Here is a 27,759-nt window from a genome sequence, read left to right as displayed (position 1 = left end):
CATCGGGCAACATAAAATTGAATTTTTTGTCAAATGTATTGCAGGTGAATTTGTGGAGCTCCTTCAGCATTGCTACCATAAAAGGATTTGTTTAGCTTGCTGCTGGCAATGTTAGTAATATGTTATTGGTTATTTATGTTTACATTTAGAAAGTGCCTTTGAAGCTATTCATGGCACAATATTCTTATCTACAGACCTGTTAAATCCATTGAGAGCGTGGTTAATAGAGCTCATTCACACCTCTGAGATTCTCAGGGAATGGAAAGCAATTCCGTTATCACTGTCTACAAGAAGCAACTGAGCACGACTTCCATCTATGTTGGTAATATTCACCATTGCGAGGATGGACATTTTATTCACCCCATTCCTCTTTTCTTCCCTTGTTCTTTTGTCAGATAATCCAAGATCGAATCTATTCTCACATATCAAGAAATAAATTGATGTGGAATTCCCTGCCTGGTGGCCTGTACATTTTACCACAGTTTTCTACAAGTTCAGCAGAGTTTCCATTTTATTATTCAGTGCTGGGTAAGTAGCAAAATGTTTATTCTTTGTGATACAGCTTTACATTAAATCCTGCATGTTGAATGTAATTGGGTTGAACATGAACAGCCGCAAGACATGAATGACTAAGGCATGAGGTTTTACTCTTATTTGAGTATAGAAAAAATGTTCTTTGAAAGATCCAAAAACTTTGCTTCTCATTTATTATTAAATGATCATTAGATTTCTGAGATACCCCGTGGATCTGCTCTTTACTTGTAATTTGCCATCTTTCCCCGACACTAGTCAGACTTTTTCTGCTTGAATAAAAAGCTTTAAAAATGTAATTTCCTCAGTCTAGAATAATACTTGCACACATGCTATACTGTTAAGTCTTAAGTACTATTGTATATAGAATGACCAAAATATGTATCAGGCAGGTTACAGCAATCTAACAAAGAGGGTCTACAAGATCCAAATATAATTCTGCCTTGTAAAAAAGTGTTGTAGTGTCCCACCTACTTGTACACCTAGGAACAAGGAGGGCAGGTAAGACCAACCAAAATGATAAACTTCAAAAATGTAACTTAGGATGCAGTGTAATTTTGCTTATTGAATATACAGTACATAGTGCTTATATTCTGAATAAGCTCCTGTGTTGTGTTGTTTTCACTACCTGTATGGTAGTGTCTTAATTAAAAAAGTAGCTAAACCTATACAAATAACATTAAGTGAACAGGAAAAATGTTCTTGAAGACTGTCCCTATTTGATGTCACACATAACAGTATTAGAAACACCAAAAACATTTTTTCACTCCATCGTGGTCTGCATAAGAATACAGTATGTGAACACAAATGAAATGAAAACAGAAATAGAAAGCTTTAATTAAACAATGAATTTGCCTTTGGCTTCAAAAAAAAAGAAGAAAGACAAGATTCTCTGTATCACTGATTTGATAAGGTTATCAAATAATCAGCTTTTAATAGACAAAATAACACAGTTACAAATTAGGAATTCGGATTTTACATAAAGGGGCTTGCTCACTTTGGAATTTTTAAATTAGTCTCATTCAGTACTCAAATGACTTCTGACATTTTGCATACCAGTACTTCTTGTTGAGTCTAAGTTTTAATAGTTCACAGACCTAAATTTCCTGTTAACTCTGCCATTTATAGTTTTAACCATATTAGATTCAAAACACCTCTGATAATAGTGTACACTTGGCATCTTAATCATGTTTGATCAACTGGCTCTCTTCAGCACACTGCAATTCCCATTTGACAACATACTGTATGTCCACATAATGCTGCAATGGACACATGCAAAAAAATGGGTATTTTTGTACAATAAAATGACCTAGATATTTTTCATTTTTGGATTAAAATAATACAAACAATACAATACAAACTCAGTATCTGAATAACTTATGAAGATAATATGTAGAGATAAAAAACAATATCTATTAAGTCTGTTTCCCTCCAATTATTTGACATTCCCAAGATGGATTCTAAGCCCTTCACTGACTAAGTACAGGCATATTTTTTTCTGTTGTACTATGCACAATGTAGCACCAACCAAACAGTATTTGGAGAGAGAATGAGTGAGATTGACCTCCATTTGAACCTTAAGATAACTCAATTTTATATTAGTTTCTTCTGTTCATACTGATGTCCCTATAGGAGTTCATCTAAAAGTTGCAAGTTACATGAGACAGCCTTTCACAGCACATCTCTGCTGCAGTGAATGGAAGCTGACATCTTGCAAGTGATTCCACTGATCCTGTAATTTGTGTAGGTGTCACTTTAAAACTAGATAAAAAATAAAAAAGAATCATTTACTTAAATAGGTTAAGCAGCATGAAAATGTAAAATGCTACAGTACATTGTTTTCAGAACCCTGAACCATTGCTTCATTAAACCTAAAGTAACTCAAAGTCAAATGATCATAACAGGAATCATAACAGGAATGGTTTGCAACATTACATTATTTAATGCTCTTTAATAGAATGCCCACTCGCATTACAACAATAATAATACAATTTTATAAAAGCATGTAATAAAACTGAGCTGACTCCAGATCTATTCAGAGTGCTGGCAGCTCATCCAAGACAGAAGAGGAGATCCATCGCTGTACAATATACTGTATTAGTATTGTAACAAAGTACCATTTCATCTAAGTGATTATTGTTACAGAAAAGCTGCTTTACATTTCTTTTAAATATTAAGAATTCCAAGAAATATGTTCAGGCATCTACATTTCCCTCCTACAAAAAACCTTAAAAGGAATGATAGCTGATCCAATCTAAATTTTAAACCTTAGAGATATTTATTGAAGTTAAAGTAATAAATGGTTATATACTGTAAGACACTTCCCTTTCATTTCGAAGAGCAGTCATAACAGAATGGGATATCACTAGTACCAGGGTAAAGGCCGCAGCCTCTATATCATCACTGCTGATAGGCCAGTCAGAAGAATGTGATGCTCTCCCTCAGCCCCCTCTCCTCAGGGTATATAAGGCGGCCATGTATCCTTCATTTCTGCGGTGGTGACACATCCAGGGTGTGGTTTCTCCTTGGACCCTGCACTTCCAGGATAGCCTCTGGGTTGCTTTGCCCCTTTCCAGGGAAAAGCAGCTTTTTTATGGATATATACTGTATGGAAGGGCAATCCCCAGCTATATTTAAATGAGCACCTTTAACAGAGATAATGCACCTAGAACAGAACACTTGATTACAAAATGGAGGAAAAAATGCATGCTTGGGCATCTACATCAGGTTACTTGGCTTTGCTGTAATGTAATGGATATTGTATAATATGGTACTGTATATGTGCCTAGCCTAGAAGCGTCTTCTAACCCATCTGCTCTTGTAAGCAGAAGGCTGTAAGATCATATACTGTACAGTACCATCAGATATTGGAACATTCCGAGCCCCCACAGCATTATGCAGAGGATAATTCAGTAGGTGATGAAAATGGATAGGTGGCACAGTAGCACAGTGGTTAGCATTGCTGGTTCACAGCACTGCAGCCCTGGGTTCCATTTCTGGGATGCTACAGTACTGTGTAGGGTTTGAACGTTCTCCTCATATCTAGATGGGTCAGCTTCCACAGTCCAAAGACTTACTGGAAGGTAAATCGGCAGTTGTGTGAGTGTGAGCATGATTGTGTCTGTCTGTGCCCTGTGAACCAGGATTGCAGGGAAACTGGATCCTATCCTGACAAGCAAAGGGCACAAGGCAGGATACATCCTGGATGGGACACCAGTCCATCGCAGGGCACATACAGACATAGGTGCACACAAACTATTTCTGTGATCGACTGGCATCCCATCCATCCATGCATTGCTTGCTGAGATAGACTCTGATTCCCCCTCAATGCTGTATTGGATAAATGGATAGAGGAATGAAAATGGATAATTCTTTTGATGAACACTGGATAGTTTTACTTTTTCAAGTTTCTATTCTTTGTATCATACTCTGAACATTGTTTATCTGTTTACATATGTATAGTATATGATATTACAGTTTTTAATTTTATTTGCTTCTGCTTCATTTTTGATGCTTGAAAACCACATTCTAGCATATACATTTTAGATGATGTACTGTATTTTTCCATTATTTTGATCTAAAAATATAAATTAATTACAGTAGATATGCTTATACAGTATGTAGATTATTTGCAATTGTCTTTTGTTTGTTCCTTGTTTGCTGTTGCTTAGAAATAGTAGACGTGTTCAGTAATACCAGTAAGTTAAAAAGGGAAACAATTTCTTTCATTTTGTCTCTGCTGTACTTTCCTTGCTTGGTTCAAATTTACAGCATTTCAACATTTTTTCCTTGACACTTTTCAGCCTGAAGTGAAACCACAAAGAGATACTTGTGTTTGTTGTATTCTTCTCTGTAAGAGACAATGAAGGAGATCACACAGCATAACAATGTTGGTAAAAGTTCATGTGAATTATGAACCTGGATGTGACTGCTTACATTCTAGAGAACGTCAGTGATTCACTATTGATATGCAGCTCTCTGATGGGTTTAATCATTCACTATTTATTTGGAATTTATTTTATAATTCATGGGCTGTGCATAGAACATTTCACCAACATAAAGCAGGAATTGGATACAGTTTGAAGACTGTGTTAGTTCTCGAACCAAAAAAAAAACAAAGGGAGAGTCTTATATATTCTAGCATCGTAGCAGACGATTAAATTTGTTCAAAAGCCTGTGCTGAGAAAAACCTAATTGTGATTGTCAGCTATTGAGTGAAAAAGCAATTCCAACTTGTCTTTCCTGTCAGGAATTGATATTGATGTATTATGATGCTGTTAGTGCCTTCTTGTTATGACACAGGCCCTCTTACACCATTTGAACAAAACATCCATGGTGACTAATGTATATTTTTTTATCTTCCTGGCAAACACTGAGGACAAAGCATGTTATTAAGCACAAGCTTCCTAGTAGCAGTGCTTTACCAGCAGCCAATAAATGTATTCTCCCCTGCTGTGTATCAGTGTATAAAGAGCACTACTACTTAAGGATTTAGGTTACTTTCCCAAAAAGGCAATTACATTCTACACTCAATTTTAATTATATTTTACATTTAAAATTTGTAAAATTTTTAATATATCTGAAAGTTTAATTCTATGTGAATTCTTTACTTGAACTTTCTGTCAATCACAGGTTTTATTCATTTTCCCTCCTAAACGTTTTTGTTGCTGTTTTAAACATTTGCTTATACCGTATCTTAATTATGTGCAACTATAATATACCATGAATAAAGTATGGGTTGTCTAATTTGAATCAATTAACAATCTTGTCTGTTTTTCTGTAAACTCTTGGGGTCAACAGTTATTTTACTCTTTTGCACTCTTTTTTGCATCTCTGAAGTATCCTGTTCTGCTGCCTATTGCGCAATAACATGGATACCTCAACTTCTTTGCCATTTTTGTCATCCAAAATATAGCACTGATGCTAATGAAGCTGCATAACCACGCATATTCAATAACTGTACAATATACAGTATTATAGTCTGTCATTAACTAAATTATATGTGAATGTCTCTGTATTACTATCACATACAGTAGTTTATGAAATACAGCACTTGCGCTGTGTGCTGGCAGTGGATGAAATGGCGTTTCACACAACATGTTTTTTGTTATATTACTGTATATGAAGGGTTCCTGTGGTTATAGAGTTTGTTTTGTACTTCTCCACTTCGACAATAACATTTAAGTCATTTATCTTTGAAATCCATTCATCCATTTTATAATCACTTTAACCATAACTGGGTCGCGGGATAGTCAAAACCCATCCTGACAAGCAACCAGTCCAGCGCTGAGATCACACAGATATAGACAAGCACACGTTCACACACACGTTCTCAAAAGCCAGTTAATCTACCATCAAGTTATTGGAATTTGGGGAAAAAAACAAACAAAATCCACATGAACATGGAGAGAACATACAAACTCCATGCATATGGCACCCCAGGAATTGCAACCATGACCCCAGCGCTGCCAGGCAGTAATGCTAACCACTGCACCACTGTACCACCCACCTTTGAAATCTCTTCTTGAAATAAGCATTCGGGATCTGAGACATAGTATGACACCTCACTGTTTACTTGGCCCATGACCTCTGGTCATGCACTTCTGTCACAGGCTTTTGAATGACAGTGCAAGGAAACTAGTGGTACTTGGAACGACCAGAAATAAACTTGAAACATAAAAATCAGAGCAGAATGCAAAGTCTCATGTTCTTTATTGCTGCTGACACACTGTGAATACGGCCAGTGCAGAATGCACCGCTGACTACAAAGGGCACAAAAGGGGAGCTGCTGACAAACGTCAGGTACACAGAAAATGAAGACGGTGTAAGGCAGAGACTAAGACTAAGCTGCAGAGAGACTAAGCATAAGCTGAAAGAGTGGCCCATCTCACACTGATGTCTCAGTCACCCCAATGGGGTTAGTAACCGTTGTTCTGCAAAAAGCCAGACAAGTGTGAGTGACAGAGCCCACCCATTTCCAGGGAGACTTAACCAATTGTATGCTACCACTTGGGAAATTTGTTAATGACATAACCCATGCTTAAACTGGAAACATTTGGACTGTGTAATCCAACCTGCACACAGAAGGGGTACCTTTACTGGTCAGCTGCTTGGGGCCTGATAATATTCAATACTCCTGTTAACTTATTAACACTCTGAAGCTCAGTTAAGCAAATTTGGATCTCAGTTAAGTAAAAATATTGATCTTCAGACTACTATAGCTTTATGACAGACGTGGAACTCTGCTACTACCCAATCACGATACTTAGTCAGTTGTTGTTACTACTTGTTTTTATTTAATTTTTGAGTAGAGCTTAAAGAAGTAAATAGAAATGCTTTATTACAGCCAGTTATGTTATTCTTATTCTGAAATCATTCAAAATATGTATTGAATACAGCAATTCAATTTTCTGTAGAGCTCATCCCATTGATAATGTACAGTAACTGTTGTAATGTAATGTAAAAGTTACATGTTAACATGTTTATGTTAGTAACCAATAAATTTCTGGAGCTATTGATTGAGTCAGTTTTGAACCAAGCTTAATTTCAACCTCTCAGAGTCAGATAGCAAAAAAAAAACGAGTGACCTTAGGAGCTTGTAAAATGATCTCTAGGGAACTCTTCATCTGTAAAATTTATTTCCATATTGAAAGTGATATTACAGATTAAGTGTTCATTCTTAATTCATTGGTTTCAATGTTCTGTATTCAGCCTCAGTTAAGAATGGGGAATTTGTCAAAGAATAATTTCTCTGTGTGATGCTCAGGGAGTGAAATGGTCTGTGGTAATGTGTTTTCAGATTACGTTTACCAGTGATAGTCCTACACAAATGTACAGCAATCATTCACTTCATTTGTCTTTGTGATTAGATCTTTTTAGCTTCACCTATCACATTCATTACAAAAATAACATGCTTATTGTTTTCAATATTTTTGCGGCCTTGTAGATTCTTGTCTATTTTAAGAATGATGGCCAAGACAGTACAGGAGAACAAAAGATACACTACAGACTGTGAAAATGTGTTAAAATGAGTGTGTAATTAATGTTAATATGATCAGACATAATTTTGTAGAGCTGCATCATTTTAATTATCAAGTGCCTGTGTCAAGGTTATTTAGTCTGCATCTTTAAATCCAAATTTCCCATGGACAATTAAGATGGATTAACAAATGCGTGAAAGTTAAAACGCGCAACATCATGCCAAACTTTAATAAAGCTTAAATGAAGTTTTAAGTTTAATGAAAAGAAGTGTACTTAATCCATGTATAACATTAACAATAATAACTTATTATTATTATTATTATTATTATTATTATTATCATCATCATCATCATCCAATTTTGGGTCACAGCAGTCCAGAGCCCATCCCAGGAAATGATGGGAACAAGCTAGGGTACACTCTGGCTGGCTGAAATGCCAGTCCATTGCAGGGCACACACCTCACAGCAGGACCAATTTTACAGAAGTCAATTGACCTTATGACACCTTATAGCATCTCAATTATTTGTAGCTGAAGAAGCACAGTATTTGCTTATCTTACATTTATTTATTTTTATATGTTAAGAATTTGAAAACACCAATTATATTTTTCTTTCTCCTCTAATGTGCATATTGTGATTGTTCATCAGAAATAGAAGAACCTTCGATATATTTAGCTCATTAAACTCAGATCCTGAGTTACATTCAGCTAATGAACAGACAAGGCTCAAAGTCTGCCAGTAAAATGTGGTCAAAGTGTTCTCTAGGTCTTAGCCTTTTCAGATTGGAAACTTTGGGGATAGTCTTGGTTTCCAGTGTTTGACAAAATTGCATTCTTAATTATAATTAAACTAATTGTCAGTTGATACATTTGAATCATGTTCTACTGTATGTTCATTAAAAAAAAACAAAATGGCAAATCTAATCTATTGGATCTCATAAAAAGCATTGGTGCAGACGGTATGAAAGTGAATACATTCCATTGTATTTGTTTCTCTCTTCTGTATTGGAATTATTTGGTCAATTTCTTAGTCTCCACAATGCCCCTCAAACAGTGATCCTTGTGGCCAGTGGTCTTTGTGAAAAATGACTTATATAGAATACATATAGTATCTATTTTTATACTGTGTTGCTTTAGTACGGTAGAGGACTGGGAAAGTTTACTCCTTTCATAAAAGAATCAATACAATTTTAGGTTGCAATTTTATTTTGCAGACTTTTCTGAAAACAAAAGGAAACAACATTAACATAAAACACCTGGACTTCATTTACAATTTTTAAATGATGATTTTAAGACCATTGATTGCACACAAGTTTAGTCCAATCTAGGGATTTTAGGAATTATGTGACAGACTGGAATTCCCATCCTATAATAGCTTAAAGACTTGTTTATATGGAACAGTCTATTTTTTGCATTAATATGATCAGGTGAAGGATATTGAGTAGAGTGAGCATAACGGAGGATATGATTTGGATGCTACATTGACCATCACGACATTATTGCTGCACATTTGCATATTAAAGGAATTTTATGGAAACCATGAAAGATTTTTGCTTTTTCATTCCGGGGGCTCTGTCATGGCTAATATAAATATTTTGTTGAAACAAGTATTTTCAGTTTAAGTCTCCTGTTTTTAATCATGTAAACACTATATCTTCCATGCCACTCTATCAATGAAAGACTTCAGATTTTATTTGTTTAAAAGCGTTTCAAAGTAGCTACTGAAGTAAAGCTGTCATCTCAGAACACAAGAGGATATTGGGGCTTTTAAATTACAGTTGTACTGAACTATTTCTCAGTAACATGGCGATAATTATGAGATTTGTGTCTGACAACATCCTGCTGGATTGCCATGGTTGCAGTTGCAGCTTCTGGAATCCTTCAAAATGCCTCTCATATTGAGAGTTGTATTTTAAAGGTTTTCAGAAAAGTAAATTGTCTCTGTCTTGTCAATTTTAATGAAGTCTTCTCTGTGTGAACTCTCAAATGATTTGCTTGCTTGTCCCACCTTTTTGACAGTGCTCTCCCTCTGGGGAGTATTAACCTTGCTGGCCAGGTTTAGAGGTTTTCAATCAATAAATATCAATGCTTTTCAAGACATCTTAGCATTTTGCTAAGACAGGATAGATCTGTGGATTATCCTTTAACCTAATGTCTAAAGTTTTCATGCATAGCAATTGATCATGAGTACCAGACTGACTGGAAATGTTGCATAATGTATACAATTGCTGCACCTACCAATTAACCTTTTTTTAAAAGTTTTATTTATTCTGATGATCAAAAGAAACTGATCACTCCTTTTATGCATGTATTGTGTAATTTTGAGAAAAATATATTTTAATAAAAAATTGTAAATCAGCTAAGTTTTTGCAATGATTTCAATTCATTAATCATTATAGACGTACTGTTTACTCAGACGCCAGTCAATTACTATACAGTAAAAGATGTGGTGGTACTGAGCCAGTGTAGACCAGACCTGAGGCAGAGGGGAGCAGGAAGGAAACAAAGAAGATCTACATAGAGTCAGTTTAGTAATTATCCTAGAGCCATTAGCTCTGCCTACACCCAAGACATCACAAGGACAATTCTCACATCCACCGTTCATAACAACTCCCTGAGCCCTGTCCAGGAAGGAACTTAATAAATCAGGAGAGCTGACAGCAGAATTGAGAAAGACAGGGACAGTTTGGAAAAGCTCCGGCAAAACTCAGGGGGAGCATATAGGACCACATTGTGTGAGATGTCTGGAAATGTAGAGGATGTCTAAGATAATCAAAGAACTAGACAGAGTTTCTTCTCTTTCTTCACTGTGGAAGATGCCAGGTCACAGACCGGAGCTGTTTTTTTGGAGAATGGCAATGCTGGACTGCTCCTTTGGGACATTGTTTTGTGCACGTGTCCTTATGTTTTGTGTCATGTGTTCTGAGTATCAGGCAGACAGTGATGAATGCTATAAGTGCTAGAAAATAAAAAAGGGCAGTAATGTAGAATTACTGCTTTGTCTGGTCTGTGGGTGCACGGGTAGTTCTGGGAGGTATAAAAATGTGATGCAAGAGAAAACAGTTCAAGCACTCTTAAATTTGCAAGGTGGTTATGTCAGCTACAAAGCTAAAGTGTCTTGTAGATTGAGGTGACTACCGTATACTATCTATACTATGGTATATTGTATCTGTGTCACTCAAGAGACTGTTGCATAAGCACTACTTATTACGTTAGTGAGAGCGTTAATTTGGGCACGATGATGAAGTGATCTAATACATTGAAAGTCTAGAAAGAAAAACTCAGAATTGACATTATCAAGAGAAAACACCTTTGTGCCATTGGTATGGTAGAGACTGGACTAACTTTTTCTACCTGGCAACAGTTCACAGCTAGCAATCTCTAACTGTTCAAGATGTTAGAGCCGTCAAATTGTGACAGCCATTCCATTTGATGGCAACCTGATGTACAGTAACATGGTTCTTCATTGTTCAAATCTATGGACATCACCTGATGTCTTTCTGAGGGCTCCTGGTGATGTGACAACAATCTAGAAGAACACATCCTGCACGTCCGGCATGTCCTGCTCATGTAACAATCACTTCCTTGCAAAATGATAATGTGACATCTATGCCATTGGCACCCTACTTGCCAGACTTGATCCCCATTGAATATCCGTGGAGTGGGCTGGGGTGACTTGTGGGATCCGGGGCTCAGAGACCAGTGAACAGGTGCATTCTTGTCCAGGTTCTATGAGAGGAATGGGATCAAATCCCACAAGATATCATATGCTATCTGGTGTATCACGGATGTACAGTTTTTATTGCTTTCACCAGCGATACACACACTGCTAACTTGTACATTTCACAGTTGACCATCTGATGATTGACCCTGTTGTTGACAAGTGTGAATAAGCATTATGGATTTACCTATGTCATATATGTTTAATAAAATGTTAGTGTGGCTACTATAAAAAAAAAGCAATTTTCCTGGTGAAAGCTTTGGAAGTTTCTTTTCTTTTTTTCCATTTGTAAGGGATGTGTCTTTTGATGCTTAGTATACATATTTCAGTTGAAGTTTAAATTGTCAAACTGCAGTTAAAAAGTTAAATCAGTTATTGTATCTCTGCATGACGAATGCTTCAACTTTATCGTCACACTTTTCTAAAATAAATGTGGAGACAAACTTTCTTCTTTACATTTGTGTCTTATAGCATCTGGCCACATTAGGTGAAAAATTCCAATAAGCCAAAGTTTGTCATTAAATCCATTGTATTTTCTTAGCTCAACTTAGCTTTAGGTGGCAATTCACAAACATTTTCATTAGTCTTCCCAGAGGTCAGTCTCTGTAATAAAAACAAAATACTGCACAGCTGTTGCAAATTGTAACACATATACAGTACCTCTATAAAGCTGTCTGCAGTACCTTCTGTAAATGTCAATGCTCATGGAGGGATCGTTTTCTTTAGTCTGCTTGTTGTTATAGGCTGTAGAGATTCATAAATTGTATTCATAATAATCCTAATGTTCTTTGTTTAATAAAATGCATATACTGTAGCTGTAAGATTTTGAATATGAAGAATATGAAATACAAAGTGAGAAACTGATGTTTATGGAAAAATAAACTTGAAAAGTCACTTCTGGTACTGAAGAGTAAACAGTCATTTGAAGATTCCTGAATGAGAATATGGTGTCTCAGAAGAGTTTATACTCTAGTTTTCAAAGTTGATTTGGGATTTCATGATAATTTGAATGTTTAGACTGTTTTCTTTCAGTTTAGTTTGATATACAGTATTTTTCTGACATACTAGTTTTACTTGACAATGGTTTTTTTTTCTTTTCACAAATGAACACTTAAGAGTTTACAGAAGAGTTTAAGGGTTAAGTGTGGTTGAATTATTCTGGTAAAATGATTCTAAAAGTGAATATTCATTATGTAAATTCCTGTATTTGTATGTTTCAGGTAAAAGTCCATCCCAAGAGTTCACAGCTGTAATCCAGGCTGTAACCCCTCTTCAGTCACAGTCACAGCCTATTGTCAAACTGATCATTGCTGTTGCCAAATCCAAATACTGCGCTCAGGTAAGATGGTACAGTATATGATGGCATAATTGGTAAATATGTATGAAAATAAAGATCCCTGTACCAGACACTGGATGAACACCTTCAGCAACACAGCGATTTATTTTAATTGGAATTAAGCTTATTATAGGGATTTTGGCATGAAGCATGGACAGATTTCACGTCATTGCATTCCATTTCCATCAAAAAGTCGTGTGGACATGGAGGAATCATGCAAAGTTCACTCATAATGTGCCCAACACAGTAATTGAACCAAGACCCAAGAACTACAGTATGGGGCTACTGTACATCACATGCTGCCTGCATCTTTACCACTGGATCAGTTATGAAACACTAAATACATTGAAGAGAACCATTAAGTAAAACAAACACTAGAGCATTTGCAGCCACAATATGGTATGCCTTGAAAAAGTACTTTGGAACTCCACAAGTCCTAAACAAAGGTTTACAATTTCAGGAAGATAGACTGTGAATGAATGAGATGAAGATGAATAAAATGGGACAGAATATAAATTAGTACAAGGTGGGTGGCAAAAGCTTAAAGAGCACAAAACAGATACAGTATATCCCATCAGCAAAAAAATCAAAGTCAGGAAAGTTGTGACCCACAACATTAAACAAATCAATTTTGAAAAATGTTACTGTATATACAGTATATATAATAGGCAAGACAAAAGCACTAAAAACAAGTTACAGTTCAAAGAGAGTACAATGAACTGAAAACACAAGCTAAAAAGAAATGTAAAAATATAAATGAAATGTATTCAATTAATATTTCACTTACTGTAGGTTTTTACCAAGAAAGGAACAGATACCGTGCCTCAAGCTGAGGAAAGATAGAATTCCATATTAATAGCATATGTGCTGTATTAAAATGTAGTACCACTACTAAAAGCTCCATAACCTTATGGTGTACTACTGATTATACTCAAGGAAAGAGATGCTATTCAAAGGCCACTAACAAAACTCTTTCAGCAGTCTGTCAAGACACGTGTTATACCCACTGACTGAAGAATTGCTAATGGACTGTAGTACTCATCCATATAAAATATGACAAAACCAAGAAATTCTATACCACTTAGTCTTACTAATACATGCCAGTTTATGGAAACCTTGCATATATTAATAAGTTAGTTCTTTATGCGTTCTAATAAAGGCAATTAGAACTATATTAGATTCTAAGGGATAGTGAGCCGGAATATATTAAAGATGAGAAAGATTTAGGTACAGGTATTTATGTAAAGGCTAGAACATATACTATAGTATATATAGTACAAATGTAGTATAATAATGTAGGTACTGTTAAAGGCATATTCAGGAATGTAAATCAAGGATAGTTATGTTACAATTGCACAATGCTCTATGTACAATGCTGTTCTGGAATCAGTCCAGAAAAGAGCAACCAAATACAATACTGAGTTGAAATGAATTTCCTACCCTGATAGGCTAAAAGAACGGTTTTTTATATTGAACAGAGAACTCTACAATGGGACATCTTACAAATATTCAAAATCCTCAAAGACATTGATAAAGTCAATCCCGCAGGCTTCTTTAAAATCTGCAGTGAAACATTAACCAGACAGCACAAGTGGAAAACCCAGCACAGTGCATTTAAACTGAGAACAGGAGGCAATTCATTACACATTGGGTTGTGGGAGTATGAAACAAGCACTCGGTCATGTTGTTGAAGATGACACCCTGGATTCTTCCAAGAAATGTCTGGATAATATTCTTGTATAAATTAGCTTTTATAAGGCAGACAGATTTAATGTGATGAATTGTCCAACATTTAATGGATCTTTTATGGGTGTACTAATTTAATCATTCATTTAACATGTACTATTCCAATAATGAAAAACATGGTGTCACTCAAGAGCTCGCAACTGACAGAGCTGTTAATTTATGTCAACTGCCCAACTGCCTCAACATGCTGTAACAAGAACAAATTTATAGCCCATCGTCCACATGTCGAGATGAATTACTTATTGAAATATCCTTTTACAGTGTTTTCCAAAGTTGCTTTCTTCATCTACCATACGGCCATTTGTATGCAAGGAACAGCAAATGAAGACAGTAATTAGAAAGTGTCAGGTAATTTCTGAAAAGTTTCTTGTGGCTGCTCAGTGAGCTGTATATTTTCATCTGTACAATGATGAAGATAATAAGCCTCATGCTTCTTCTCCTGTAAGTGAAGAGGCCAATTTCACACGATAGTACTTTAAGATGGGATATACAGTAACCACTGAAAAAAGTTAAATCTAATGATATAGCTAAGTACACTATGTACAATATCCAAATGTGAACCTAAAATGCAATATTAATTAGTAAAGTGTTCAAATAAACTGCAATAACATTTGAATAACTTGTTTCTCCTTTTCTTCTACACCACTTATTTATTTTCTTCTGCACCACTTCAAACTGGTTTCAAAATTAGATTTTCTACACTGTCATTTTTGACATAATTGAAACTGCTGACGCCGAAAAGGATTTTTCATACTAAGTACATATCTGCTGTATATTTCATCAGTACTACTATAAGCATCAACTAAAACATTTTGCATTGCAATTGCAGAAGAGTGTGCAAACCTGAGTCACCTCTGTAGATCTTAAAGGGATTATTACAGATCCATGCCTGTCAAAATCTCCCTCATTTACCACGTTTTCCTTATGTTTTCTCCCAGGATATTCACTGGACAGGTTTCTTCAATATTCTAAAGTTGTATTGTCACAAATGTAGTTTTCCTCACCAAGTTTATTACTAGGTGGTATAAGATTACTGCATAATGAAGAGTGTACCACAATGCATAATGAGCTTGTTACAGTGAAATCACTGCCCCTGGTTTCTCTAGAGCCTTTAGATCTCCAGTATCAGGAGACCACTCTTTTGGCATTCTATTGTAAGTTTGACATTTGCTTCTCCATATGAATCTGGTTATTATAGGTGTACCTGAGACAGCATTTCCAGAAGAAATTTGCTTTGTTACTGCATAGTGCATCGACACAGTGTGGATTGGTACCTTTTAGCTACTTGGACTTCTGCAGAATCTAAAGGAGCTGTATTTGTAATGGTTCATTTTCCCACACTCACTCAGTGCTGCACACTCACTTCCATGCTGCTTCCCCTGTTTTCTGAAGTTCAAGTTCTCCTTCTCAAGGGACTATTTAATTGGCATACCAAAACTGACATTCATTTTGGCTGTGTGTCTCAGTTGGATGAGATGTGTGCCTGAGTTGGTGGTGGTTTGTATCTGGGGCATGAGATCACTTTGGCTTGTTTTCTTAATAGCTAAATAGAGAATTCTCTTAATAGAGAATTCAGTTTACAGTTCCACAAATAAAGGCACACAATTAGGAGCTCTTAGTATATTCACCTCATCACATCCTTCTCTTATTTCAAAATCTCATCATTTATACATACTCTATGTAGTTGCACCAATTTAGCCACATTTCTAATGCCCATTTTTGTGTACTGCTGGGCTTATGTTGAACTGAATGATATAATGAAAAACAAAAGTATTGTTGTTCAAATGTTTATATTCCAATTTTTCATTGAGGGTAATGTTATTTTGCCTCTAGATAATAGTGCTGTGGAACTGTGACAAACCTTTACCTCTCAAGAACAAGTGGCCCTCCACCACAGTGCCTATCACAGTCATCGAGGGAGAGAAAAAGGTATGAGTTATGGTGCAAATGAGATCCTAGATAAAGCATAAATGTTTTGTTTAAGGCTGATCAGTTCTGAAACTATTAAGTGTTTATCACTTTAACTTTATTACACCTAATCATATTTTAAAAAAATCTGATATTCCTAAATTTAAAACTTTTTGTAATATTCTGTAAATTACAATATAATTATTGTTGCATTTGTATTCTTAATTTATGACGTTGAAAATTAAGACCTGGCTTTGTCCTAATTTTGTATCTGAGAAACGTTGTGGTAACATGCTTTTTGGTAGAAAACCTTAGTACAAATTGCAATACAATGCAAACAATAAGTGTGCAAGAAAATGTGAAAAAAATCTATATTGATGTGTAGGTACAACTATTTTGTCCATTTGAGTTGGCTTTCTTGGGTATGTTTGAGTTACACATGGAAAATTAGCATTCACACTTGAAGCCTAATTCCCAAAAGGTTCTATAACAACTATCCAAAGATAAGAAAGGCATACTCACAAACCCCCAAAATACATACGCACAAGTAAAAACCTTGCACAAGGTAAAGGATGTTAATAATAATAATATGTTCTGACTCTTTTCCCTATCCTTTGTACTTTATATTTAGGCATACAGTATGTAGTTAGCTGTGCTAATTATTCCCATTGCACACTAAGTTAGGAGTACTCACCTTTGTGAGTTCAAAATTATCTTACAGTTATTACACAGGTCTAAACAGGAGGTTTGCACTCATCTTTTGTAGACTCTTACTATTTCTTTTCAGAATGAGGTTCCTAAAGGGTTATAGTCTAAATCTTCAATTATTTTCAATCTTATAATCAGAGCAATCATAAGAAAGGAGTATGCCTGTTGTTAAAAATATGTTTCACTTTCTTACATTTAAAAGCTTTTATCTTCTGTTTTTGTTACCTTCCATCATGCAATACACTGGCTCCCTTTTAACTCTGAGTTTGTGGTGTCCATGACAACCTGTCTGGTAAAAATATTTTGCATCTGAGAAGGAACGTAGCTGAAGGCATTCTGTAAAAGGCAGTCCACATGTTTGCTTCATCTCAGAAGTCAGACCTGGAATACAAATAAAAATAAAATGAATATAGACACTTGGAGCTTATTGTTCTTGGACATTTGGCAATAATAGCAGTCTAGGGAAAATATGACTATTGGTTAGCATTAATTATTCTCTTTGATCTTAGGAACTGGACAATGTATCTTACATTACCCACTCGAATAAATTCTTCATTAGAATTCTATGAGCTAGCTTGAAATATAGAATGCAGTGCATGCCAGCAGCTCTGAATAACTTCATGGCCTGATGTGTGCTGGAGAAAAAAGAAACTTTGGACATTTCCCTCATTTCTGGCTTCATATTCAGCTCTGAGACCACACAGTCCCACCAGTAGTGAAGTGTCCTTTGTATGGTGGCCCAGCAAGGGCACACTTCCTTGGTTCTGCATGCAGTTCCTAGGCAGAGACAACATTTCTCACAGCGTATGTAGTTGAATCTTGCATCCTTTCCATTCTATTGAGACATCATAAATATTCATGTCAGACTCACTTTTCTTTTTTTAATTTTAAAACTAACAGCAGCAGTTCTAATTACTTCACAATTTGTCTCAGTGTAAATTCAGCAGCATTATAATATGTATCACCATAATCACAACCACCTTCTACATTAAAATATCTCTGGGTGTTCAGCTGCTTGCCTTTTGAGTTTAACAAGTCAGCCATTCTTGCCTGTTGCTTTAAACTCTATGCCACTTGTAATTTACTGTGGTATAGAAACAGCAACGTGGGTGTTTTGAGTTCATACGGTGCATTAAAGACAATCAGTTTTTGGAAAACCTGCAGTGCAAGGCTTTTGTTAATTTGCTTTTAAATATGCAATTCTAGCAGTTAGAATGCTCAAGTCTGATTTTATTGATCATTTCTTTTCTTTTCCTTGTCTTCTGACATAAATAAGGTTTTAAGTTGTTTTTTTTCATAGTGTATTTGCTCTAAATGTGAGTTTTTTTTTGCCTGAAATGACAGTACAACTGTGTGGAGGCTGACATTAGAATCAACACTTTGTTATCTAACTATAAGTGGATTTCTTCAAATGTTTTTTGTTATGCATGACATATTAGACCATATGTACAGAAATATATTTTAAGTGTTTCTGTAGCCAGGAGATTGTGTAGATGAATGCAGACAGATGTCTGTGAGAAAAGCAAATTTTGCAAATCCCGGCTAAAACAACACATAACCTCTCAGAAGAGTAAATCAGTTCTCCTTTGTCATTTACAGTTATAGTCCTACTGTACATCTGAATCTGCAAATATGATTTACTGCTTTTTATTTTATTTATACGGTGCACTCTAACTACAGAGAAGAGTCAGAACAGTTTTTTTCCATCTTTATTCTTTCATCAATGATTTATATAAGTTTGGTCTGTTATTGTTTGATATCCTGGTGTGATTTTTGCATTGTTTTTAGAAAACAAAAAAAGCTGTCCATTTTACTACTGCAGTGAGAAGCAAAAGCAATGTTAATTTAATTAGGCTTTAGCTAGTTTCATAGCTTTACTTGCATTATGTGTAAAAGGGAAGGAAAGTTCACCCTACAGTAAAAACCTTTGATTAATATGGGCCTTTATTCTTATAAAGTATCTTTTTTCATTTTATTTGAAAACAAAGAGTGCAGTGAAAACTCTAATCAGCCTAGCTAGAGGTCACTAGCAGCATTCTATTAAAATCCTGGGTATAATATTATTGATTTTCTCTCTGTTTCCATCCTAAGGCCAGTAACATAATGGAAAAAATACAGCAATCTGGGCTCCTCATCCTTTAGCTTTCATTCTTTTTCACGTGAAGGCTAATCAACTCACCCCATGCCCCACATTATGGATTACTTTTGATGTCAACTAGATTCGGGCCCTCATCCAAGATTTTGACAACCTGACGATCAGCCCAAATTTCTCTCTGGTCCTGATTGATTGTTGATTATTTTTTCCACTCAAGCTTTACAGGATTCCAATAAATGCATTTAAAATGTGTTACCCACAGGTTAGAACCTTCGATTCCAAACTCATTAGGTTTCCCAAATGTAAAATCGTTTGAACTAGCACTCAGAAACTTCAGAAATGTCTCATAATGCTTCTTTAAATCTACATGGTGGTGGGCCTAGCCATCCAGATGTGTGTGGATTGATTCCCACAAGTATTACGTGTAAGGGTTTACACTCATTCTTATTCCCAATTACATTTTCCCCCTCCCCACTCACCTTTTCTGTACAGGGTATATTGGTGCATTAGGTTCAAGTTATACTGTACAGTATATCTTACAGGAGTATAAAGTGTAGTTAAGGAATGAAGGAGAATACTGTATATTGCCCCTAAACTGAGTTACATGCATAATTGTTTTGTTTAAATGTGTGTCAGTCTATACACAGACTTCTCTTCCATTACATACTCACATTTTCTTTTGAGTGCCACATTAAGAAGATAAGAGAGAATGTGACTTTCTCCTCCTGGATTGGATGCCAGTTCATTACAGGGATTGTCCCCAGCAATACTGGTTCTCACTTACTGTATACAGCTGGGTGTACTACAGTAAAGTACCTGGCTCAAGGTACAGCAGTAGCTGCTCCACTGGGAGACTTAACTTTCCATGCTACACCATCACATAATATATCTTTATATATTATACCTGCTTGGCATAGCAGCGAGAAATATGATGAAAAATGTAAGATAGGGAAGCAATTCTTCATTAAGAAACTTAAAGTGAACATTGGCCCTTTTGTTGCAAGGCAAGAAAAGAATGATTTAAAAACTTTATTTAATGTCAGTCAACTGCTGTTATAAAGTATCGTAAAAACAATACAAACAACACATGGAATTAATGGCTTTTAATTTCCTTATTTAATTGAATCTATTACATAAAGAAATAGTTGTAGAATACTGTTAAATATAAACAGTAACTAAAGGTCTGAAATCTAGGATCTGTACAAAGCTTTTTATTCAAAAAACAAAATCATGAAATATAATCAAATGTTGTTTTCCTTTTCTTCACAATGCTCTTCTTGTCATTTGCATATAGCTTTTTAAGACATAAAGTTTGACTTGTTAACATTACCCTGAAAAGTAACTTTAGAGTAAATTTGCCTGCGGAGCTGGAATTTTGATAGAAGATGTACAGACTAGTAACTGAACCTGATTACTGAAGATCTCATAAACTAAGCCAGACTTCACCTAATGAGACATCTATGGAAAAAAAGGTCGCTGATGGATGTAAAGTTATCCATGAAGAGTAGCATATGTCAGCATGCTGTAGGAAGTGCCATCTTTAGAATGATACATTAAATCAAAGGCCCTCTTACATGGTACTTAGTTTTAAAACTACCACCTGTTTCCTGTACCACCTCTATCCTTAATGTTACTGTTCAAAAAATAATTCTTTATTTTAATGTGATATTGTGCTGAAACAATCTTTAAAAACATTTTATTTAAATTTTGCTTGAATCTGTATTTTCATGATCTAGATCAAAGATTTAGATACCCTTATGATTAGCAAATAAATTAAACAAATTTAAATTTAAATCATAAAAAATTTAATGTGCAGATGATCAAAAACAGAGGGAGTGGATAACTCTAAAATAGCTTAGATAAAATAGATGAGACAGACACATGGCATATACTGTACAATTAAACATCGATAAGAGCAAAGTGATCAATACTACTACTACCACTAATGATAATAATAATCACTTTTATAAAGCATCTTTCCAAACCCAAGGACTTTGTACATCATGAATAAATAAAAAGACAAGCAAAGTACAATATAAGTAATATAAATGAAGAAAAAGAAAAAAACAAGAGCATACAGGTTTTTTACAAATTGATGTAGACCTTGGTAAAAAGGTAAGCTTTTATTTTAGATTTGAAGAGAGTTAAAGAAGCTGTCTCAGGAAGTCTGAGGAAGGTCATCATTCCACAATACTTGTGGAGGGAGACATGGTCATCAAAAATCTATGATTTAGTCCTGGAGAGAGTGAGTAGAGGACAGTCTTCAACTGAATGGAGCCTATGGGGCAGGGGTGGAGTGTAAACATGGAGAAGTTCAGAGATGTATGATGGAGCCAGATTGTTCAGAGCCCTGGAAATTCAGTATGAAAATCTTGTACTGAATGCATGACTTTATAGGCAACAAATGTAGAGACTTAAGTGTAGGAGTGATATGTTGCCAGGGTCTGGTGTGATAAGTAGTCTAGTCTAGTCTGTTCTGAATATAATGGATCTTGTTGAGAAGAGAGTTAGGGAGCCCATAGAGTAAAGAACTGGAGAAATCAAGCCTTGATGTTATAAATGCATGAATCAGGCACTCAGCATCGGACATTGATAAAATAAAAGCAATATTTCTAAGGTAAAAGAAAGATGACTTAATCCAATTTTTCTTATGTGGCTCAAAAGATAGGAAAGGATCAAGTGTGACTCCCAGATTCCTGACTATGTCTGACGCATTAATAGGGAAACCATTTATCATTACTGTGCAACCCTAAAGTTAATCCAGTTGAGATTTGCTGCCTGCCGAACAGTAAAATTTCTGTTTTGTTGTATGTTGTATGTATGTCTCATCTCAGTTCTTTGCAGTAACAAAAGCAAATTCCACCAACTATTGTTGTGTGGCAATAAAGAATAAAGAATAATCTAATAAATAATAAAATAGGGCCAAAGACTGAACCCCATAGTAGAAACTTAAACTACACATACTGTACAGTATAGCATGGGTGATTCACAGTTGCAGGAAGCTACAAATTAAAGTCTCCTTGTTTTTATGTAGATTCTTCCATGTTCACAGAATGACAATTTGGGGAAGCAATAAAAAAGCAAACAGAATGCTTGGGTGAATGCTGTAGCAGATAATACATTTTCACAAGTCAATGAAAGTTATGGTTAAACTTTATAATGTGCTAGTAACACTGTATTGGCAAGGTATATTGTTACAGTTACATAAAGTGTGATTAAAGATTATTATAAATCTTTCTGTTGCCTTCACAAAGCAGCTTGGGCTTCTTTGCAGACAATGCAACAAAGAGACCCATTAGAGTTTCTAAGATGTCCGCAAACCAGGTTATTCCTAAAACATCCTAAAACACACTAGGGATATATGGTGTAGATGGTCTCCTGGGTCATTGCCCATCACCCAAAGGACATCCACCAACGATGGACATGCAGGGTGGGTACCAGGATTCAGGATTATAGCATCCTGATAACATCCTATGCCAATCACCAACTGTAATCTCGCACCCTAAAATCTAGAACCGAACTAATTTTCATTGGTTAACTCACTGGCTCTTCATCTCTCTCCAGCTGAACTGACAGTGACTTTTCCACCCATGTGACTGCAAGCTGACTGGGTCAGGACTTTTCTCCAGGCCAAGAGAGTTAGTCAGTAAAGAACACCTCTGCCCAAGATGTTCTTTCTGAAGCAGAAGAAATCTTGTGCTCACAAACCCTCTGTCATTTTCTCTTGATCGATGAAATAAGAGAGTTGGACTCTCAGTCCAACCTTTCAGTGAAATTCTAACTTCCTTGTAGAGCCTTGTAGAGCTCAACAATGGAAAAAGTTATCTGCAGTTGTGACTTTCCCAGTACATAGCAAGTAGCTGCCAAGTCAGACCATGGCCTATCCTAGCTCTTTCTTCTCAGTAGAAAATTTGAACTCCTCAAGGAACATTTGGCCAATGGATCTTTGAGCATAAAACATCTTTATTCATGTTATAATTCTCGAGAGTTGAACTACTGTAACATTCCAAACACGTTTAATAGTTCACGGCAGTAAATGCATATTTACTGTACAGTACATTTAACTGAGAATAAGAATGTGATGATTACCATGTATTTTCACTCTGACTTTGTTAACACTTCTCCTTGTAATTCCGGAGTGAACGATCAGCCTTTCATATCATAAATACATTCTATTGTGTTTGTTGCTTGTTATGCATGTTTTGGTGTTATATGAAGAAATTATGTAATGTATATTTAGAATCCATGTGTGAGACTGTAAATTATTATCTCTGGTTGATACCTAACAGTTGTCAAAGAACTCTCGCAATTTATTATTACAATTTCTATTTACTATTACAAACACAATTGTTACCACAATTTAAAACCCTTACATCACTGCAACACTTAGAATTTAGAGAGAACCTACAGAACTTAGAAGTTTAGAGAACTTAAGAGATAAATATCTGGAACATAGACTTTGAGAGTAAATTTGACTCAAGTTTATAAAATCTTAAGGGTTATAAATTAACCAAAGGGACTGCTGCACATTTAGTAATTAAAATCAGGCACGAATTCACAAATATAAAATAAAAAGAATTAATTTAGGATTGAAAATAGGAAACAGTTCTTTGCTCACATAGTTTTAGGTATCTGGTTTACTAAGCAGATGGTTGTGGTTCAAACTCTTATTGAGAAATGTCTGGATGAAATAAAAAAATGTCTGCCGGAAATTTTAGTTTCACAACTACTAAACTACCCAAGAAGCCAGATAGGCTGAATGGCCTCTTTTAGTTTCCAGGCATATGTTCTTATGGCCTAAATCAGTGTCTACTCTGTCCTTAATGCAAAGCCATTCAGACCAATTTCAGAAGGAAAATCACATTTGATGTATACAAATCTGACTTTTTAAACAAATCAGCAGTTAATGAAATGTGATCATCAATTGAAAATGAAGGCAAAAAGCACACAATTGATTGAACATCTTGGGAGTGCTCTCTGCACGGGATGGCATCACTTTGGCACAGTGCGTTAGACTCTACCAGGTTATTTTCAGAATGTGCAGAAGTGTGACTCGATCTGCTGATCTGACTCCCTTTTTATATCTATGTTATGTTAGAAACAGCTGAGGATGATTTTAATTTGGAGCTGTGAGGGGGTTAGTGCTGAAAGGAAGATCCATTGGATTAGAATAGAAGGTGTTGAGTAGGGGGACACATCATTTCACCATACATCCTTACATCTCTTTATATACACAAATGTTTTTTTTTCAGGCATACAGGCTCTTTTTTTTCAATTAAATTAAAAACACATCACCAAATACAAACCAAGAAATGTAAGATAAAGTGTTACATTATGTCCCTACGAAAAGAGAAAACTGACAGAATAGCTGACAACAATATACATTATGTTGTATGAACATTGTACTGTATAAACATCAGTAAAACAGCACTATGTAGGATGGTTGTCATAAAGCAACCGGATTTCAGATTTCAGGGGCTCCCCAGGCTCTTGTTTGTCAGTGACCCTGAGTGTGCCTTTAGTAATGTATTATTTATGAAAGCCAGAAGGGGGCCATGATCAGTAGGTCTCATACAAGTTGTGCTGTCTTCCAGGCAAACTGACCTGGAGGCAAGCCGAAAGAAAATGGGGACTCCAAGGGAAAATGGTTGTTAGACTTGGGGAAAAAGCAACTGTCTACAACAAAGAAAGTTGCAACAATAACCAGTGTACACTTGCTAGTCTAAAACTCCTGACGCAAAAACTATAAGATGTAACTTGAGAACTTTCCTATAGTTTTTGTCATTATAAAACTGCTCGTGTTAGGCAAAGTGTAGAAAGGTGACCAGAGATATAAGAAGAGAGTGTCCTTCAAAAGTAAAACTGAGTATTATTTGCTTATCCTGGTCCTGGAATATTTCTTTTATGTCATCTAGTTTTCATTCCAACTGAACCTTTGTGCAGTAAACAAAAGTTAAACTTTTTGCTTGTATACTGAGAGACATTAAAACTCTTCTAAAGTTTTATACTTTGTGTCTGCAGCCAGACAGGCAATAAAACAGGTGATCATATCTTAAAACAATCAATGAGTGAGTTAAATAAACCTTGCATTTACTGTAAATAGCAATTAAATGTGCACACTGTCTAATGTGTTTGTGTTTTTTTTTAAATAACTATTTATTAAATGACAACATAAATATTCTAAGGAACATATTAAGATTAGAACCTGATAAACAGATTTTTAATTAATTCATTACTCAAAATCTTCACATTAATTTTTAAATAAACTTATTTTCTTTCTGTATTTGACTTCATTTGGACTAATGTTCTGTATTCATACAAAACCAAAAGTACCACATCTGTCTGAGGGGTTTGCCTTATAGAACTTTAATTTTAAATGTTTAATATGTTTAATGTGAATTAAATGATTCAGTAATAAAACTGATTTAATTATCATGTTTTAATGTAGCTAGCAAAAGCCATTCTTGATTAACGGTATGCACAGTATGGTAGCTGAACTATACAGTATTTGACCCTTTACATTTCTCTTCTACCTTCTTAATGCACCTCAAATGGCTAATGTGTGTATGTATGTTTGATAATATGTTTTACCCCTCTCTAGTCTTAATATTAACAAGTAGAGTGGTTCTGTAATGATAGACTAGTGTAGAATAAGTTAATAAGCTAAACTTTTCCTTTTATCTCAGAGATGATGAAACATTCCTTCATTGACAAATTTGTGATTGGTTGTTTGGCTTCTTTTGAACATAGTGAATGTTTGATGTGCCCTGGACTTTGAATTGATGCCAATGGAAAAAAAAAAGAAAAAATTGTTAAGAAAGCTAATGATTGTTAAAGAAAGCTAATGATAGACAGCACATTCTATAAGTCACATTCATGATTTATTTTTCGGAACAACTGCACAACTATTAACACATGTTCCAGATTATATAGATATTACAGATATTATTAGAAGGCTTTAAGATTCCAATTTAACAATCAGGACATACAATACAGTATTTAAGATAAGATCACTTTATGAGCCATATACAATTTGTTGCATTAGGAATTTGTCTTTTTCACATACCCCAGCTTGCTCTCCACAAGACACACAGACAGAGAGAAGCTTAGGGTCAGAGCACAGGGTCAGCCATTGTATAGCACCCCTGGAGCAGTTGGGGTTAAGGGCCTTGCTCAGGGGCCCAACAGAGAAGGCTGTGAGATTTGAACCAGCAACCTTCCAGCCACAGGCACAGATCCTTAGCCACAGAGCCACCACTCTGCCCCACGTTTCATCATTGTTCACAATAGAACTGCTTGAAAGATCACTTTCTTTATCAGAATAGCATTTTGAAGATTTTGTTGTGAATACTAGAGTAAATACAAGATTATTAAACAAGTTTTTTCTTATGTTTTGGGGGTTTTATAGGGAAGATGGTAATAAATGCTTTCACTTTAAAACACATTATAACTGGAATAGGTTGCCAAATCACATGAGATCAAAGACCAATTTTTCAGCACTTGAAAAAATCCGAAACAAATAGTTTACAGCATGACTTGCCAATAAGCACTGTGATTTATTTGATTCTGTATTGACTGGTTGTGTACTGTCTGCTCCCACCTAGAAACTCATTTCAATGTGGTGTAATTTGCAGAGAAAAAAATAAATTATTACATTACAAAATCCCATAATTCATTCTATCCGGCCTGCAGTAATTTGGTGCTGAGAACAAATTACAGTCTGTGCTTTCATTTTCATTCATTTGTTTCTAACCAATTTTGGTACGTTACGTGATAAAAAGATGGGAAGATTCAGAACAAAACCCTCATCTTTACTGTTATCCAGACATTGTATACAGTAGAATTATCAGAGCACATCACACGTCATATATGTAGAACTTTATGCTGAACATTCAAACTGGCATTTAAGTGGCTTTTAAAAAACGTCATTTGAGAATCTCAGTGGATATCGGGACAGCATACCCCAAAACTTACTCAGGATATTGCTAGCATGCATTAATCTGCCAGCAAAATACTGTATGTGATATATTATCTTTATATGCACATTAGTGTTGATGTTTTTAGCCACTATATAACCTGATCAAGGTTATATCTGGGGGCTGGTAAATAGATACTTCTTTCCTAGGAATCAGAACAGTAGTATATATGTATATAATGGTGTGGCATTATAACGTTGTGTGGGAGGTTATGTGTTTTAGTGTAGTGTACGAATAAAGGTCTTTGCCAATTTATAAACATAATAGATTCCATGGGTCTTTTCACAAGAGCAAGGGTGTTTACCTGCTGTCACAGAGCAAGTCCGACATCAGTTAAACACTGCCCTTTTAAAGTCCCTCTTTCTAGTGCTAGAACTAAATCTTGTTCTAGGACCACCAACCATCCTGCTTGCCTTAGAAGATGTTGAGTGTGGTGTGACAAACAAGACATACACTGTACTGTACATTTCACCACAGAGGGGTTGCATTTCAAGTTATTGTTGTTAAATTCCTATGTTGTCTTTCTGACCGAAACAAAATGTAATTTTAACCAATGTATTGATCTGCTATTTCGATACTAAACTGACTTCATTGCCTTCTGCTTTTTTCAGACTATGAAAGGCAGCAAAAAGTATACACCCCAATATTCCCGTCATTTTAGTTTAAGGTGTGGTCAGTTAAAATTTAGTTAAAATAATATATGAATTTAATGCGAAGTGCTTTGTAATTGGAATACTAGCAAGAAAAAAGTAATACCTT

The 27,759-nt window shown here is 35.4% G+C and overlaps 1 protein-coding gene across 1 annotated transcript in view; it reads left to right on the top strand.

Moving 5' to 3' along the window:
• LOC148839443 (exostosin-1-like) overlaps positions 1 to 27,759 on the top strand; it is a 399,059-nt gene that overhangs the window by 325,535 nt on the left and 45,765 nt on the right. Inside the window, exons 5-7 of the mRNA XM_088933943.1 lie at positions 396 to 528; positions 12,452 to 12,570; positions 16,147 to 16,242. Of these exons, the coding sequence (XP_088790069.1) occupies positions 396 to 528; positions 12,452 to 12,570; positions 16,147 to 16,242 (348 nt within the window). The remainder of the gene's footprint in view (positions 1 to 395; positions 529 to 12,451; positions 12,571 to 16,146; positions 16,243 to 27,759) is intronic.

This window comes from Atractosteus spatula, chromosome 2, assembly GCF_055471065.1.
Source record: "Atractosteus spatula isolate fAtrSpa1 chromosome 2, fAtrSpa1.hap1, whole genome shotgun sequence".
Taxonomy (NCBI): domain Eukaryota; kingdom Metazoa; phylum Chordata; class Actinopteri; order Semionotiformes; family Lepisosteidae; genus Atractosteus; species Atractosteus spatula.
The sequence above is the reverse complement of the archived record's forward strand: the minus strand, read 5'-3'. Positions and strand labels throughout refer to the sequence as shown.